The sequence below is a fragment of the Vigna umbellata genome, chromosome 4 (genome assembly GCF_029865625.1).
Source record: "Vigna umbellata cultivar VRB3 chromosome 4, Vumbellata_1.0, whole genome shotgun sequence".
NCBI lineage: Eukaryota > Viridiplantae > Streptophyta > Magnoliopsida > Fabales > Fabaceae > Vigna > Vigna umbellata.
The window spans coordinates 43,642,976-43,659,528 of record NC_142168.1 but is presented as its reverse complement, the minus strand read 5'-3'; the positions used below and the strand labels follow the sequence as shown (position 1 = coordinate 43,659,528).

The 16,553-nt window shown below is 39.2% G+C and overlaps 1 protein-coding gene across 1 annotated transcript in view; it reads left to right on the top strand.

Moving 5' to 3' along the window:
• Positions 1–14,888, top strand: part of LOC124821058 (pentatricopeptide repeat-containing protein At5g47360-like) — a 73,075-nt gene extending 58,187 nt beyond the window's left edge. The window contains exon 3 of the mRNA XM_088111325.1: positions 14,532–14,888. Within this exon, the coding sequence (XP_087967451.1) occupies positions 14,532–14,797 (266 nt within the window). The 3' untranslated portion in view covers positions 14,798–14,888. The remainder of the gene's footprint in view (positions 1–14,531) is intronic.
• The last annotated feature ends 1,665 nt before the right edge of the window (positions 14,889–16,553 follow it).

Sequence of the window (16,553 nt, the reverse complement as noted above, 5' to 3'; positions counted from 1 at the left end):
GCTGATTTGGCCTAAATTCCTTGGCATTTGCAAGAAAGTTCAGTTTCATTTAACCATTTGTTGACTGTGATCATTGTGCAGGAAAAGAAGTTGGAATAATTAGAATGGAGCAGCTGTGATTTGTTGCAACTGCAACTGAAATCACTGTTGTTTTTATTGATTATTCATTTCCTGGTGCTTGTGAATGTTTACACTGTCATTGCAATAACTTTGAGTTTCAAACATTGCCTGCTGAATTCATTGATATACTCACTGTTTTGAATGTGAATTGTTGATTTTATGGTTTAATTGGGCATGTTGAATGTTGAATCTTATTTGATAAGACATATGGGAATTTGGTAGATGCATAAGAATTGCAAATAAGGTACTGATTGTTTTATGAGCATTTCTGGAAGTGCAACAACACTATTTTAAAACTGCCAATTTCTGATTTGCCTCACATTACTCTTTGTCAATTGATCTGATTACATTGGTCCACTGATTTCTGAATTAGTTTAGGACATTGTTCTTGAATAGTTTGGTCCATTGTTTCTGCCCAGTGTGATTCATTGATTTGCTGAAAAGGCTGCTCTTGTCATAATCAATTGTGCATCAAATTGTTTATAATTGCCAATGCATCCTAACTTTCAGTTCTGACTTGGCGATTGCAGTAATTAGGTGGTTAGTTTCTGCATTGAATTACATCCAGTCTGAATATAGTTCACTGTCCATTGGTACTTGTTGGATTTTGTGAGATTTATGTGTGCAGAGCTGATGTGCATGAATCCTTACTTGAGCAGAATATTACTGAAGAAACCAGAGGCAGAAACACTTCTTGTGGGAGTGTTGAACTGAAGGGAGTTATTTACTTTAATTGCTTCTGATTGTTTACATTATTTTGGTTTAAAATTGTTCATTATGGATTGCATGAACTGCTGATTTAGTGTGAATTTTCTGTGTAGTTTGGGAAAAGCAATATTGATGGTACTGTGGCAGATTGTAAATTGTGAGCTATTTCAGTGAAGACAGTAGCAACCATCTGAACTAAATTTGTGCTGGAGTTTAATTGAACAGCAACATAATCTTAGTGGAAAGCCTGGAAAGCTTGTGCAGCCAAGAGAAAGGGGAAGTTATTACTACCCTATATACTGTTTTGCAATCTGTTTTAACCCATTGAATACTCATAGCAGTCTTGTGCATGTGTGACTACAAGAGTGGACAAGCTAGTTTCTTGATTTAGGCCGAGAATTGAAAGGAATATTTGGCCTCTGGAAGATTTTGTGCAAGATGAAGAAGTGGTCTAGGACCGCATCATGATTTCAAGTTGAGAGCAAAAGGAATCTGCATCAACTGTACCGAGAGAAAGGGAAGTTTACTACCCTATATCTTTGTCTGCCATTTGTTTTAATTAAGTGAATCCTCACATCAGTTTGTGCATATGTGTTTGTAGAACTTGATCAATAGAAACCAAGAAGGTTTGATAGCAGCAGTACTAAGTTGAGCACGTGGATCTTCATTTGAACAAGGTGTTTGGGTCAGATCGTGGCAGCAGCAACATCTCTAATTGGACAGGACTGAGATTGACACGAAGCAAAGTGGATCACGTGAATGTGGGCACCAAGAGCACCGTAGCATAGGATTTCAATTTTTGTTTGTATTTGTACTGGGTTTGTGTTTGCCCACTGTTAGCTTTAGCTTTTGTTTTGTAAAAGGGCCTTTTATAAAGTCCAAGTGTTTAGGAAGAGTCCTTGGTGCTCTTTCAAACTCTTGGCAACTTTATTTGCTTTTATTTTTAGCATAGCTAGACAGGTGAATGTGTCTTGTTAGCCAAAGCTACAAGCTTCACCATAGGAGTAGACTTTAATATTGACTTGATTGGTGTATCTCGTAGGGGTCATTAGAGTCCGCTGGTTTCTTTAGTGTTTTTGTTTCTTTGATTTTTGTGTTTCACGTTTAGGGGTGATTTAGGCTAAAAGGGATTAAACTCTAAGCCTTATCACATTAGAGTCCGAGAGTCTAGTCTTTTAATTGTGATTAATTGTTTGTGAATTGTTTGAGTTGTGTACTTTGTTTCTAAAGGTGATTTTAGTTTAAGGGGTAATTAGTTAGTAGCCTAAGACATTTCTGGCAAGGCAAGACTTGGTACTTAAGCAGTCTTCATGACTCACCTCTCTTACCTGGGACTTGTCTAAGTGAAAGTTTTGAACCCTTTAGATTAAGAAAACTTTTAAAAACAAAGATGTCTTGTTATTCATATAGGTCTTCTAGGTTAGACAAAGTTGATGAAATGTTTAAACAAGCTAGGAATCTTCCATCCTTTGGTAAAGACATAGGTGCATTAACATACCTAGCTTGGGAAAAAGAAATTGATAAAATAAATCCTTGGTTTTGTGAAGAGAGTGAATATTATGTTCTTAGCATATATCTCTCTAAGTTAGAAGAGCATGTAAGTGAGTGGTGGGATGAAAGACAATATCATGTTAGGAAAGGTAGGAAGTCTTCCATACGTGATTGGCATGATTTAAAAGCTTGCATGAGAAGAAAGTTTGTGCCTTCAAACATTAAAAGAAACCTAGAATTAATTAAGGATTGCATTGATGATGGAAAACTTTTTCTTGAGAGTTTAAAGGATCATGGGTTTCTTCGTAGAGAATTAGAATTTGGGGCAAGACTTAAGGAGATCAAGGATAAGAAAAGAGAAAAAGAGATTGAGAGAAAAGAAAAGGAAGAAAGGAAAGAAGAAGAGAAGAGAGAGAGAGAAGAAAAAGAGAAAAGAGAAGAGAAAAGAAGAGAGGAATTAAGAAGAGAAGAAGAGAGAAAAGAAGAAAAGAGAGAAAGGCAAGAAAGAGAGAAGAAAGAAAAGGAGAAATTGTTACTGATGACAAATCCTATTCTTTCAAAGAGTGTGGAACTTAAAAGGGAAGGTTTCCAAATCTTTACTTCTTTTTCAATAATTGATTACTTTTCAATTTTTGACTTCTCTTTCAAACCAATTGTCATGAAAACATTTTCAAAATATGACAATTCCAATCTTGAGTTGGTGTTATCTTTAAGAAAACAATTAACTCAAGATAAAATTGAATTTGGACTTCTAAAATTTTCAAAGATTACTAATCAAAGTATTAGAACTTATTATTCTCTTGTTTTTAAAGAAAAATTCTTTCTTGGATTGATATTAACCGAAGATATATTTGATGTGTATTGCAGATTCGTGTTTGATCCAGGAGGAAGGAAATTAGATCTAAAAGAATAAGGCCACTCCAAGATGGCCATGCTCCCAAAGATTGTGTGGAGTTTCTTCATAAGGCGATTGTCAGATTTGAGGACAAATCTTTTCTTAAGAGGGAGGGCATGATGGAATCCTACTTGGCTTAGTCTTTCTTTTGTATTTTTACTTTTCCTAGCTTAGCTCTTAAGGAGCATGGGTTACTATAAATACCCAGCTCCTTTATTGTATTGTCACTTTTGAGATTAATGAGAATTAGGATTTCTGAAATGGAAACTATTCTCTCTTGAAAGTCAGGCTAGAGAGTCCAAAGACTTCCTCTAGCCACCTTCCAAGCACACTCTCATTCTTCCATTTCTCCAAAACTTCACGGTGCTTCTCTCTCATCCACGCTGCCTCCTCTCCATTGCCACTGGCACGCGTCAGCTGCCATTACATCTTTCTCTCAAATCCGCATCATCAACATCCACGTCTTCATTATCCTGAGGCTTCATTTCGCTCAAGCCTCTTCTCACGTCTCCACCGTCAAAATCATGTTATATTTCTCGCTGATTCACCATTATAGTCTCAGATTTTCATTCCTTCTCATGAGTTCATCTTTTCCACCGATCATCTTCCTCAAACCTAGGGTTTTCTCCTCATTTTCCACTTTCCTTCAAATTCAAACGATCAAAACCATTGTTCTACCGTTTAAACTGTTTTCCACCGATTGATTTTCGATTTCTACCGTTTAATCGGTCCAAATCCAGTTTCCCCTCTTTTCTAGGGTTTCATTGTGTTCATTTTCCATATCCTTCGAGTCAGCTATTTTTAGAGCTTCGTTTTCATCATTCCGCTGCATCGTTCATCGTCGGAGAAGCTTCGAGGAGTCCACATCTCCTCTCGGTTAACCTCCTTCGAGGCTCGTCCATCAAGTGGTATTCAGAGCTAGGTCGAACACGCTTCGAAGATAAGTATCACTTTTCTTACGTTTTTTTCGCTTTGTCTTGATTCTGAGTATTTTTGTGTTGATTTGTTGTAATCTGTGTTTGTCTCTGTGTTCTGGTTTAACGCTGTGCGTTTAACTTCTTTCATTTTAGCGTTTATGTTTCGTTCATTGTTTCTGTTCTGAGTTTCCTTCAATTTCTGAGTTAAGTTTGTTTCGCCTCCCTATTTTATTCCTTGTTTGTGTTGTTTCGATTTTGTTCTCACTGTTTCGCGTCTCTGCTGAATTTTCTTCACTTCCGCGTTGTTCAACACTTGCGTTTAACTGTCTTGCGTTATTTCGGTATGTCTTATGTTGATTCATCTTGTTTTTGTCTTGTTTTGAGTTCTATATTGTGATTCGGTGCATCTGTGTGCTTAATCTGTGCTTGAGTCATTATCTTTGAGTCTTATATCATTTTATTCGGTGAATCCAATTTGTTTGAGTCTTTCATTTTTCTGAATCTTATCCTGTCATGGTTAGTCTTGTTATTTGCTTATTTTGTCATTTTAAATATGTGTTTAACTGGTTTAGTATTCAATTTCGTGAGTACTTGAAGTTAACCTTGGTGTAATTTCTGTCAAGCCTCAAAAGCTATGACTCATTCGAATGAATAAGCTGGCTGACAGATTTCCATTAGCAATTTTGAATGATTGCATTGTCATATCTGATTTGAGTCTGGCTGTTACTCACAAATGCACACCATATGAGCTATGAAAAGTTTAACTAAGAGCTCGGGTGTTTGTGCTTGGCAGTAGTTAAAATTGACTTTCGATTTGCAAGTTTCCTTTGAATTCATTGTTATCTGTGAACTAAGTTTGGTTCTATAAGTTGAACTGCTAGCCAGTAACAAGTACACATCTCATAGGCAATGAAATACATGGCATAGCTTGGTGGTACTTTGTGAAAACACAGCATTCTCTTGTTTCAATTACACCGAGATTGAATCTGTCTTAGTGTCTTGTGTGTGTGGTTGTATTCTATACTTAGTATTAGATCATTACTAAGTTCTAAAATCAGTACATCCTAGAGTCATTGTGTCTGAGTGCTTTAATTTCTTTTCTGCAGAATTAAATTTGATTTGACTTGTGTTACTGCACCTTTGCGTCAAAGTTGTTCTGGCTTAAGATTTGTAAGTGGTTGATGATTAAGTCCACAAAAATCTGCATCACATCAGCAGTACTTGTAATCTTGTACAAAACAACCACTAAATCTGTGATTTGAATTTGAACCAAGCAGTAACACTTGTAATTGGAGTTGATTCTACTGATTTCATTGTAAAACAGTGCATAAGGCTGAAATTAACAATGTTAGATGCTGCACTACAATTCTGAAATAAAGTGAATGAGTTTGAACATTTGTTTACAAAAATTCTGCAATTTGTTCTTGATCTTTTTATTGCATTTGAAATCTACTCTAGAACTGATCTTAGGATCCTGTTTGTTGTGCTCACTTTGATCAAAAAGCTTTGTTTCTTGCTTGTCTTGGTTGATAACTCTGGTTTTGTCTATCACGTGTAAAATCTGATCTGCTGTCCTTAATTTGAGCTTTGATTGATTTATTCATCTGATCTAGAGTTGTCTTAAGCAATAGATCTGCTATACTGTCATTGTTTTGTGGCTGTCCTACTCTGTTCTGCATATCACTTTGCCTTGTCTAGCCATTCTGATTGAGAATTTTGTACACTCTGGATTTCTGGAATTTGAAAGGAGGTTTGTGTGCTTGGTAGCATCTTAGGTGGTGGTCGTCTGAAAGACTCTCCAGCTGTGTACTGCCAAGGGAGAATCTCCCTTCCAAACCTTTCCATTTTGAGTACTTTAAGTTTTCAAAGTGAAGCCTGAGTGTAGTGAGTTTAGTGAGGCTGATTTGGCCTAAATTCCTTGGCATTTGCAAGAAAGTTCAGTTTCATTTAACCATTTGTTGACTGTGATCATTGTGCAGGAAAAGAAGTTGGAATAATTAGAATGGAGCAGCTGTGATTTGTTGCAACTGCAACTGAAATCACTGTTGTTTTTATTGATTATTCATTTCCTGGTGCTTGTGAATGTTTACACTGTCATTGCAATAACTTTGAGTTTCAAACATTGCCTGCTGAATTCATTGATATACTCACTGTTTTGAATGTGAATTGTTGATTTTATGGTTTAATTGGGCATGTTGAATGTTGAATCTTATTTGATAAGACATATGGGAATTTGGTAGATGCATAAGAATTGCAAATAAGGTACTGATTGTTTTATGAGCATTTCTGGAAGTGCAACAACACTATTTTAAAACTGCCAATTTCTGATTTGCCTCACATTACTCTTTGTCAATTGATCTGATTACATTGGTCCACTGATTTCTGAATTAGTTTAGGACATTGTTCTTGAATAGTTTGGTCCATTGTTTCTGCCCAGTGTGATTCATTGATTTGCTGAAAAGGCTGCTCTTGTCATAATCAATTGTGCATCAAATTGTTTATAATTGCCAATGCATCCTAACTTTCAGTTCTGACTTGGCGATTGCAGTAATTAGGTGGTTAGTTTCTGCATTGAATTACATCCAGTCTGAATATAGTTCACTGTCCATTGGTACTTGTTGGATTTTGTGAGATTTATGTGTGCAGAGCTGATGTGCATGAATCCTTACTTGAGCAGAATATTACTGAAGAAACCAGAGGCAGAAACACTTCTTGTGGGAGTGTTGAACTGAAGGGAGTTATTTACTTTAATTGCTTCTGATTGTTTACATTATTTTGGTTTAAAATTGTTCATTATGGATTGCATGAACTGCTGATTTAGTGTGAATTTTCTGTGTAGTTTGGGAAAAGCAATATTGATGGTACTGTGGCAGATTGTAAATTGTGAGCTATTTCAGTGAAGACAGTAGCAACCATCTGAACTAAATTTGTGCTGGAGTTTAATTGAACAGCAACATAATCTTAGTGGAAAGCCTGGAAAGCTTGTGCAGCCAAGAGAAAGGGGAAGTTATTACTACCCTATATACTGTTTTGCAATCTGTTTTAACCCATTGAATACTCATAGCAGTCTTGTGCATGTGTGACTACAAGAGTGGACAAGCTAGTTTCTTGATTTAGGCCGAGAATTGAAAGGAATATTTGGCCTCTGGAAGATTTTGTGCAAGATGAAGAAGTGGTCTAGGACCGCATCATGATTTCAAGTTGAGAGCAAAAGGAATCTGCATCAACTGTACCGAGAGAAAGGGAAGTTTACTACCCTATATCTTTGTCTGCCATTTGTTTTAATTAAGTGAATCCTCACATCAGTTTGTGCATATGTGTTTGTAGAACTTGATCAATAGAAACCAAGAAGGTTTGATAGCAGCAGTACTAAGTTGAGCACGTGGATCTTCATTTGAACAAGGTGTTTGGGTCAGATCGTGGCAGCAGCAACATCTCTAATTGGACAGGACTGAGATTGACACGAAGCAAAGTGGATCACGTGAATGTGGGCACCAAGAGCACCGTAGCATAGGATTTCAATTTTTGTTTGTATTTGTACTGGGTTTGTGTTTGCCCACTGTTAGCTTTAGCTTTTGTTTTGTAAAAGGGCCTTTTATAAAGTCCAAGTGTTTAGGAAGAGTCCTTGGTGCTCTTTCAAACTCTTGGCAACTTTATTTGCTTTTATTTTTAGCATAGCTAGACAGGTGAATGTGTCTTGTTAGCCAAAGCTACAAGCTTCACCATAGGAGTAGACTTTAATATTGACTTGATTGGTGTATCTCGTAGGGGTCATTAGAGTCCGCTGGTTTCTTTAGTGTTTTTGTTTCTTTGATTTTTGTGTTTCACGTTTAGGGGTGATTTAGGCTAAAAGGGATTAAACTCTAAGCCTTATCACATTAGAGTCCGAGAGTCTTGTCTTTTAATTGTGATTAATTGTTTGTGAATTGTTTGAGTTGTGTACTTTGTTTCTAAAGGTGATTTTAGTTTAAGGGGTAATTAGTTAGTAGCCTAAGACATTTCTGGCAAGGCAAGACTTGGTACTTAAGCAGTCTTCATGACTCACCTCTCTTACCTGGGACTTGTCTAAGTGAAAGTTTTGAACCCTTTAGATTAAGAAAACTTTTAAAAACAAAGATGTCTTGTTATTCATATAGGTCTTCTAGGTTAGACAAAGTTGATGAAATGTTTAAACAAGCTAGGAATCTTCCATCCTTTGGTAAAGACATAGGTGCATTAACATACCTAGCTTGGGAAAAAGAAATTGATAAAATAAATCCTTGGTTTTGTGAAGAGAGTGAATATTATGTTCTTAGCATATATCTCTCTAAGTTAGAAGAGCATGTAAGTGAGTGGTGGGATGAAAGACAATATCATGTTAGGAAAGGTAGGAAGTCTTCCATACGTGATTGGCATGATTTAAAAGCTTGCATGAGAAGAAAGTTTGTGCCTTCAAGCATTAAAAGAAACCTAGAATTAATTAAGGATTGCATTGATGATGGAAAACTTTTTCTTGAGAGTTTAAAGGATCATGGGTTCCTTCGTAGAGAATTAGAATTTGGGGCAAGACTTAAGGAGATCAAGGATAAGAAAAGAGAAAAAGAGATTGAGAGAAAAGAAAAGGAAGAAAGGAAAGAAGAAGAGAAGAGAGAGAGAGAAGAAAAAGAGAAAAGAGAAGAGAAAAGAAGAGAGGAATTAAGAAGAGAAGAAGAGAGAAAAGAAGAAAAGAGAGAAAGGCAAGAAAGAGAGAAGAAAGAAAAGGAGAAATTGTTACTGATGACAAATCCTATTCTTTCAAAGAGTGTGGAACTTAAAAGGGAAGGTTTCCAAATCTTTACTTCTTTTTCAATAATTGATTACTTTTCAATTTTTGACTTCTCTTTCAAACCAATTGTCATGAAAACATTTTCAAAATATGACAATTCCAATCTTGAGTTGGTGTTATCTTTAAGAAAACAATTAACTCAAGATAAAATTGAATTTGGACTTCTAAAATTTTCAAAGATTACTAATCAAAGTATTAGAACTTATTATTCTCTTGTTTTTAAAGAAAAATTCTTTCTTGGATTGATATTAACCGAAGATATATTTGATGTGTATTGCAGATTCGTGTTTGATCCAGGAGGAAGGAAATTAGATCTAAAAGAATAAGGCCACTCCAAGATGGCCATGCTCCCAAAGATTGTGTGGAGTTTCTTCATAAGGCGATTGTCAGATTTGAGGACAAATCTTTTCTTAAGAGGGAGGGCATGATGGAATCCTACTTGGCTTAGTCTTTCTTTTGTATTTTTACTTTTCCTAGCTTAGCTCTTAAGGAGCATGGGTTACTATAAATACCCAGCTCCTTTATTGTATTGTCACTTTTGAGATTAATGAGAATTAGGATTTCTGAAATGGAAACTATTCTCTCTTGAAAGTCAGGCTAGAGAGTCCAAAGACTTCCTCTAGCCACCTTCCAAGCACACTCTCATTCTTCCATTTCTCCAAAACTTCACGGTGCTTCTCTCTCATCCACGCTGCCTCCTCTCCATTGCCACTGGCACGCGTCAGCTGCCATTACATCTTTCTCTCAAATCCGCATCATCAACATCCACGTCTTCATTATCCTGAGGCTTCATTTCGCTCAAGCCTCTTCTCACGTCTCCACCGTCAAAATCATGTTATATTTCTCGCTGATTCACCATTATAGTCTCAGATTTTCATTCCTTCTCATGAGTTCATCTTTTCCACCGATCATCTTCCTCAAACCTAGGGTTTTCTCCTCATTTTCCACTTTCCTTCAAATTCAAACGATCAAAACCATTGTTCTACCGTTTAAACTGTTTTCCACCGATTGATTTTCGATTTCTACCGTTTAATCGGTCCAAATCCAGTTTCCCCTCTTTTCTAGGGTTTCATTGTGTTCATTTTCCATATCCTTCGAGTCAGCTATTTTTAGAGCTTCGTTTTCATCATTCCGCTGCATCATTCATCGTCGGAGAAGCTTCGAGGAGTCCACATCTCCTCTCGGTTAACCTCCTTCGAGGCTCGTCCATCAAGTTGGAAATTCCCGAATGGAAGTGGGATAGCATATCCATGGATTTCGTGACTCATCTACCACGCACGGTCAGGAATCATGATTCAATCTGGGTGATCGTGGATAGGTTAACGAAGAGCGCCCACTTCCTGGCAGTCAACTTGAAGATGTCGATGACCAACTTGGCTAAGTTGTATATCCAGGAGATCGTTCGTTTACATGGAGTACCTTCGAGCATCATTTCCGACCGAGACACGAGGTTCACTTCACGGTTTTGGCAGTCACTTCAAAGCGAACTCGATAGTAAGTTGCAGATGAGTTCAGGCTATCACCCTCAGACGGACGGCCAATCTGAAAGAACAATCCAGACGCTTGAAGACTTACTGAGGACGTGTGTCCTAGATCACTTAGGAGCTTGGGATGAAGTTTTGCCGCTAGTGGAATTCACGTATAACAACAGTTTTCAGGCGAGCATTGGAATGGCACCGTTTGAAGCACTCTATGGGAGGAAATGTCGAACACCACTTTGTTGGTTCCAGGAAGGAGAGAACGTACTAACTGGACCCGAACTTATCCAGCAGACGACTAAGAAAGTGAAGTTAATCCAGGAGAGGTTGAAGGCGTCGAGGAGCAGGCAGAAGTCATATGCCGACAAGAGAAGAAGGCCGTTAGAATTCCAAGCTGGCGATCACGTATTCCTTAGGCTAAATCCAACCACAGGAGTCGGCAGAGCTATGCGACCAAAGAAATTATCCCCGAAGTTCGTCGGACCCTATCAAATTCTGAGGAAAATCGGAGCAGTAGCTTACGAACTTGCATTACCGCCTCAGCTATCGAATCTTCACCCAGTATTCCACGTTTCTCAACTTCGGAAGTATATAGCTAACCCATCACACGTACTAGAGTTGGAAGACGTTCAACTTCGTCCAGACCGAACGCTGGAGTTGCAACTAGTCCGTATAGAAGATAGCCGCACCAAGTACTACAAAGGCAAGGACGTTCGTTTGGTGAAGATGGTGTGGGACGCTAAGACTGGTGATTCAACGTGGGAAGTTGAGAGCGCCATGAGGGACTTGTACCCTAATCTATTTCCGGGTGAGTCTTTAATTTTCGAGGACAAATATTTTTGTAGATAGGTGGAATGTGAGATCTCGGAAAATTAACCCATGATTATACTGTCTAATCTGTCATTAATTCGCTGATGAGTCACCTGGCTGCTTCAATAAATGCACCGCGCCACACGTCCAGTGCATTAAAAACGCACTTTGCACTGCATGCACGAGCGCCATGTGTCACGTTAGAAGCTTCGGAAGTCAGAAGTGGGAGTGCAGGTGTCAGCAGAGGAAACGCTCGTTCGTTTGGGCGTGAAAATTAACAAAACTGAGTTTCGAAAAACGCTCTCTCACCTGCACGCACTCTTCTTCTTCCTCAGAACCAAAACCCTTCATTTTTCTCTAACTTCTCACTAGAACCAGTTCACCTTCTCTCTATTGTAACTCATCATCTCCTTCTCCGATCACGTTTCAGAACCGTAGAAACACTCCTGGAGACGTGAGCGTCATTCTGGACCGAACAGAATTTGGATCGGAACTGGTAAGTCCTCGTCGCTAACCGATCGTTCTTTTGGTTTCATGCAAACCCTAGTTCTGGTTGCATGCATGGGTTATAGGTCTGAGTTGTTTATTATTTCTGGTATTTAGATTGAGTGCAAGTTGTTGAGCGAAACCTGAGGGTAGAACGCTGTTAGAGGTCGCACTAAAACCCTTGCATTTTGGGCGTACCCTGCTATCCAGGTAAGGGAAGCTTAGTAATTTAATTTATACTTGTATGTTGTATGTAAACATGATATGAACTGGATGTAGGAGAGGTATGCTGGTTAAGTATGCATGATCGAACATTGCTGTACTGAATGAATATGATATATGTTGGTGGAAATGTATGATATGGGTGATACGTGTGAATATGAAATATACATGCTTAGAAATGAGTGAATGTAAGTGAAACTTGAATATCAATTTCCCTATGATAACGTACATCCGACATTAAACGGTTCTCGACCGTTTGGTGTTCTAGTAAACTACTTTGAATTGGAATACTTTCATTTGGGAAGAATTCTGGTCGAGGATGAGCTGTGTCGGTCTATTACTTAGAGCTCAAAATGAGCAGTGTCGATCTCACACATAGTAATCGTATTGTGTAGTGCTCGGTCCTACACCAAGCGCTCTTACTCTTTTGTTGAAAAACCCTTGTTAATACAGATCATCCATCTGTGTCGACCGACAGTGTCGAGCACCCTTGTTAATACAGATCATCCATCTGTGTCGATCGACAGTGTCGAGCACCCTTGTTAATACAGATCATCCATCTGTGTCGACCGACAGTGTCGAGCACCCTTGTTAATACAGATCATCCATCTGTGTCGACCGACAGTGTCGAGCACCCTTGTTAATACAGATCATCCATCTGTGTCGACCGACAGTGTCGAGCACCCTTGTTAATACAGATCATCCATCTGTGTCGACCGACAGTGTCGAGCACCCTTGTTAATATAGATCATCCATCTGTGTCGACCGACAGTGTCGAGCACCCTTGTTAATACAGATGATCCATCTGTGTCGACCGACAGTGTCGAGCACCCTTGTTAATACAGATCATCCATTTGTCTGGCTGTCGGTATTAATTTATTTTGGAACGGGGTAAATTCTTCGGTCTCGTTCCTCACATGTGTCCTCGTTATAAAGAGGGCGGAACGTTAGTAATTTTATGGACTCGTACTGGAAGACAAAAACAGAAATAAAGTGAAAGATTTATAAATGATGACTAGTATATGTGATGATTTAATGATTATGGAATTTGATCGAGCGTTCCAGGGAGGAACGACTCTTACATATGTTGAATATTAAATTTGGTAAAGTATGACTGTGGATAAGTTAAGACTCGCTGTCCATCCTGATGTTCCGTGAGTACTATCTTCATGTAGAGGAAGTATGTCATGTGTGGGAACGGCAGGAGGTCCTTAGTCCATAAGTTAACATGGGCGACGTAAGAACGGACTAACCTCAAGTGGCAGCTGTTTGGTGTATCCCAGTTACTACATCACTCGGGTGCAAGGACGCTTGTAACTGCACAGATTCATACAGTCCGGACGGTCGGTCTAGAATATATGTATATATTTCTGCTGATTTGATATGTTGAGTTATGTGTATGTGTGAAATGAAATGGTTGTTGTATATGTTAATGTATTAAATTAAATTACTTAAGCTTACCCTTTCGTTTTTCCTTGTGTTGTCGATCGTCTTTGTACGTCCGTCTTGTCCTTGCGATGATCATCCATGTGGATGGGAGCAGATGGAAGTGAGCTGCTGGAAGTGGCGCTGGAAGAAGAAGTTTTAGAAGATGCGAACCTCGTGGATATGGAGGTCAAGGTCGAGCCCTACCGCGCTCGTTTGCTTAGTTTTATTTTTCTGGATAGTGGACGATCGGTTATTGGGTTTTGTAAAACCGTTCGTCCTCTACTCTTCTGTTTTCTGATTTTCTACCGATCCGTATCTTGGCTCTGTATGTTAAAGCCGTTCGGCTTTTGAACCCTGTTTAGTGTAAGACTGCATGGTTTAACTGTTAATTGTAATTAATTCTAAATTATAGTTATTACTGTATTTTGGGATGTTACAGAGGGTCTGATGGAAGACCATCTAAGACATACATTGGACCTCTTACTAGAGCCATGGCTAAGAGAGTTCAAGAGGAAGAAGGATCACTTAATATTTTGCTTCTATGGAAGGTGAATTATCTTAAACCTTCTTCTCTTAATTAAGCATGTTTACTTTGTTTTGTAGGATTAAATAAATTGGAGGGAGCAGCTGCCAGCATGGAATTTGGCACGTGAAAGGAAGGCCTGGTTGGAGAAGCTTGCTGCCAAAGTCATATGTGCCCAGCCAAAACCCCAAAATAGCCCAGCGTTGGATGAGAAGATGCTTCAAACACGTGAGGAGCTGACCTGGAGCAAGGCATGGGATTTGCTGGAAGGATTTGGCTTACTGTTAGGCTTCCCATTTGAAATTAGGCGGGATTTCATTTCAGAAAAGAGACCCATCTTCACTTATAAATAGGAGGGTTTCTTCCTTGTATGGGTACTTTAGAGCTATGCCCAAATGCTGAGAAATATATTTCAGTCTTGCATTCTGCTCTTGAGTCAAAATTGCTTGCTAATTCTTCATTTTCTCTCAAGCTTCCTTCCATTATATGTAGGCTTTCTGAGCTGAGAGGCTTCACTCATTTTACCTTGCTTCATTCAAACATCTCCAACACCATTTACTCCATCAATTCCGCTGCACACCAACACATCTACCACACCTCTGATCTGGGAGCTTCAGGCCACTGGTTTCCTCTGGAATTTGGCTCCATCACCGGGTATTGGATGGATTCTACTTGCTTGAAGCAATTGAGAACAAGGGATGTTTGTCTGCCATTGACTCTGATATTTATTCTATTCTTTTATTTGGCCTTTGTCAAAGATGCCACCTGACCGAGGCCACAAAGCTGGCCAAGATAATGCTTAAAAAATCGGTTCCGCTGCAATCTCCATACCAAGAGGGTGCAATCGATGTCCTAATAGAATCTGGAGAAAAAGATCTTGTGAATCATTTGACTGGCATTCGTAAGGGACTTTGATGATAAAAGGTCGTATGAAGGAGGTCACGTCCATTGTTCTCTGCTGCCTCTGGTCATATCATAAGTTTGCATTGTATAACAGCAACAGTAAGAATTGGTTTATGTGATGTAGTCTGCTGGTACTTTGTTCATTTCTTCCCCTTGTAGGAGACAGTGTATTCTTGAGAAACAATATGCTTGTCTTTATCTATGAATGCTAAACCCATTCTCCTGTAGATTCCTTTTAATATCATAAGTTGGCAAGCTCATTTTCCTCATACAAAATGCTTTTTTAATCCAATTCGCATCACACACCGCACCATAGTCACTGAATTCGTTCATCCATCCATCCTTATTTTCGTTGCATTCGTCACTCTGTTTGATCAGTCCAACACTTGTTCTTTGCATGGAAGGCTTGGCCTCTCATCTTACACAAAGAGGGAGTCATCAGTAATTGAGTTTAAGGGGTTTTGCAAGCAAACTAAATGAACTTAATAATTGAATTGCAAATTTTAACTGGTGATCATAGATTTAACTGATTTAAAATAAAGTAATTACTAAGATTCGGTAACAATAAGATAGTGCGAAAAGTGAGAAGTGAACTATTGGAATAATAAAATTGAGATAAGCTGGCTAATTAGACTAGAACCGCTGACCCCATTAGCATTCTAAGTCAACACAAAGACAAGTCTTCATGCCCTCAGTTGGTAGGAGGAAAGTATTGCACTCGATGTAGAAGAAACGACCATCTGGAGAGCGAGTGCAATATGGGCGGACGAGCGGCAATGAGACCGTCAAACGCTGGACGAACACAACAAGGTCGGGGTGGACGAGCACAGGCAGTGGGGAGAGTGTACGCAATCACGGGTGCTGAAGCAGCCAGCTCAGGTACACTAATCATCAGCACTTGCTTATTATATGGAATGCACTGTTGTGTGTTATATGATTCTGGGGCAACACACTCCTTCATCTCGAAGGCGTGCGTTGATAAACTAGGGTTAGTAGAGAGCGAGATGCAGTTTGACTTGGTGGTGTCAACCCCAGCGGCTGGTGAGGTTAGGACGTCTAAAGTCTGTATTAGATGTCCTATTGAGGTAGAAGGGCGTAGATATAAGGTGAACCTCATTTGCTTACCTCTTCAAGGTTTGGAAGTGATTCTAGGAATGGATTGGTTGGCTACCAATCGCATTCTCATAGACTGTGGAGAGAAGAAGTTAGTTTTTCTGGATGAAGAGGAAGAAGAATTGTCAGTGACGCTCGGTCAACTGAAGGAAGATATCATGGAGGACGCCAGTTGCTTTTTGATTATGACGCACTCGGATGAAGACTCCAGTTGGGAACGATCGTCCAGTAGTACGCTGACTGGAGGACGATCGGTCGTAGATGAGTTCCCTGATGTTTTTCCAGAAGAAGTGCCTGGACTACCTCCCGTTCGTGAGGTTGAATTTACAATCGATTTGGTGACAACAACAGCACCCATCTCGGTTCAGCCATACCGAATGGCACCAGCTGAGTTGGTCGAACTCAAACAACAAATTGAAGATTTGATGGACAAGAGATTTATTAGACCAAGCGTCTCACCGTGGGGAGCGCCTGTGTTGTTGGTAAAGAAGAAGGATGGCAGCTCTCGGCTCTGCATTGATTACAAACAACTAAATAAGCTGACCATCAAGAACAAGTATCTCCTACCACGGATTGATGATTTACTGGATCAGTTGCATGGAGCGAGCGTATTCTCTAAGATAGATTTACGATCGGGGTATCACCAGATTCGGGT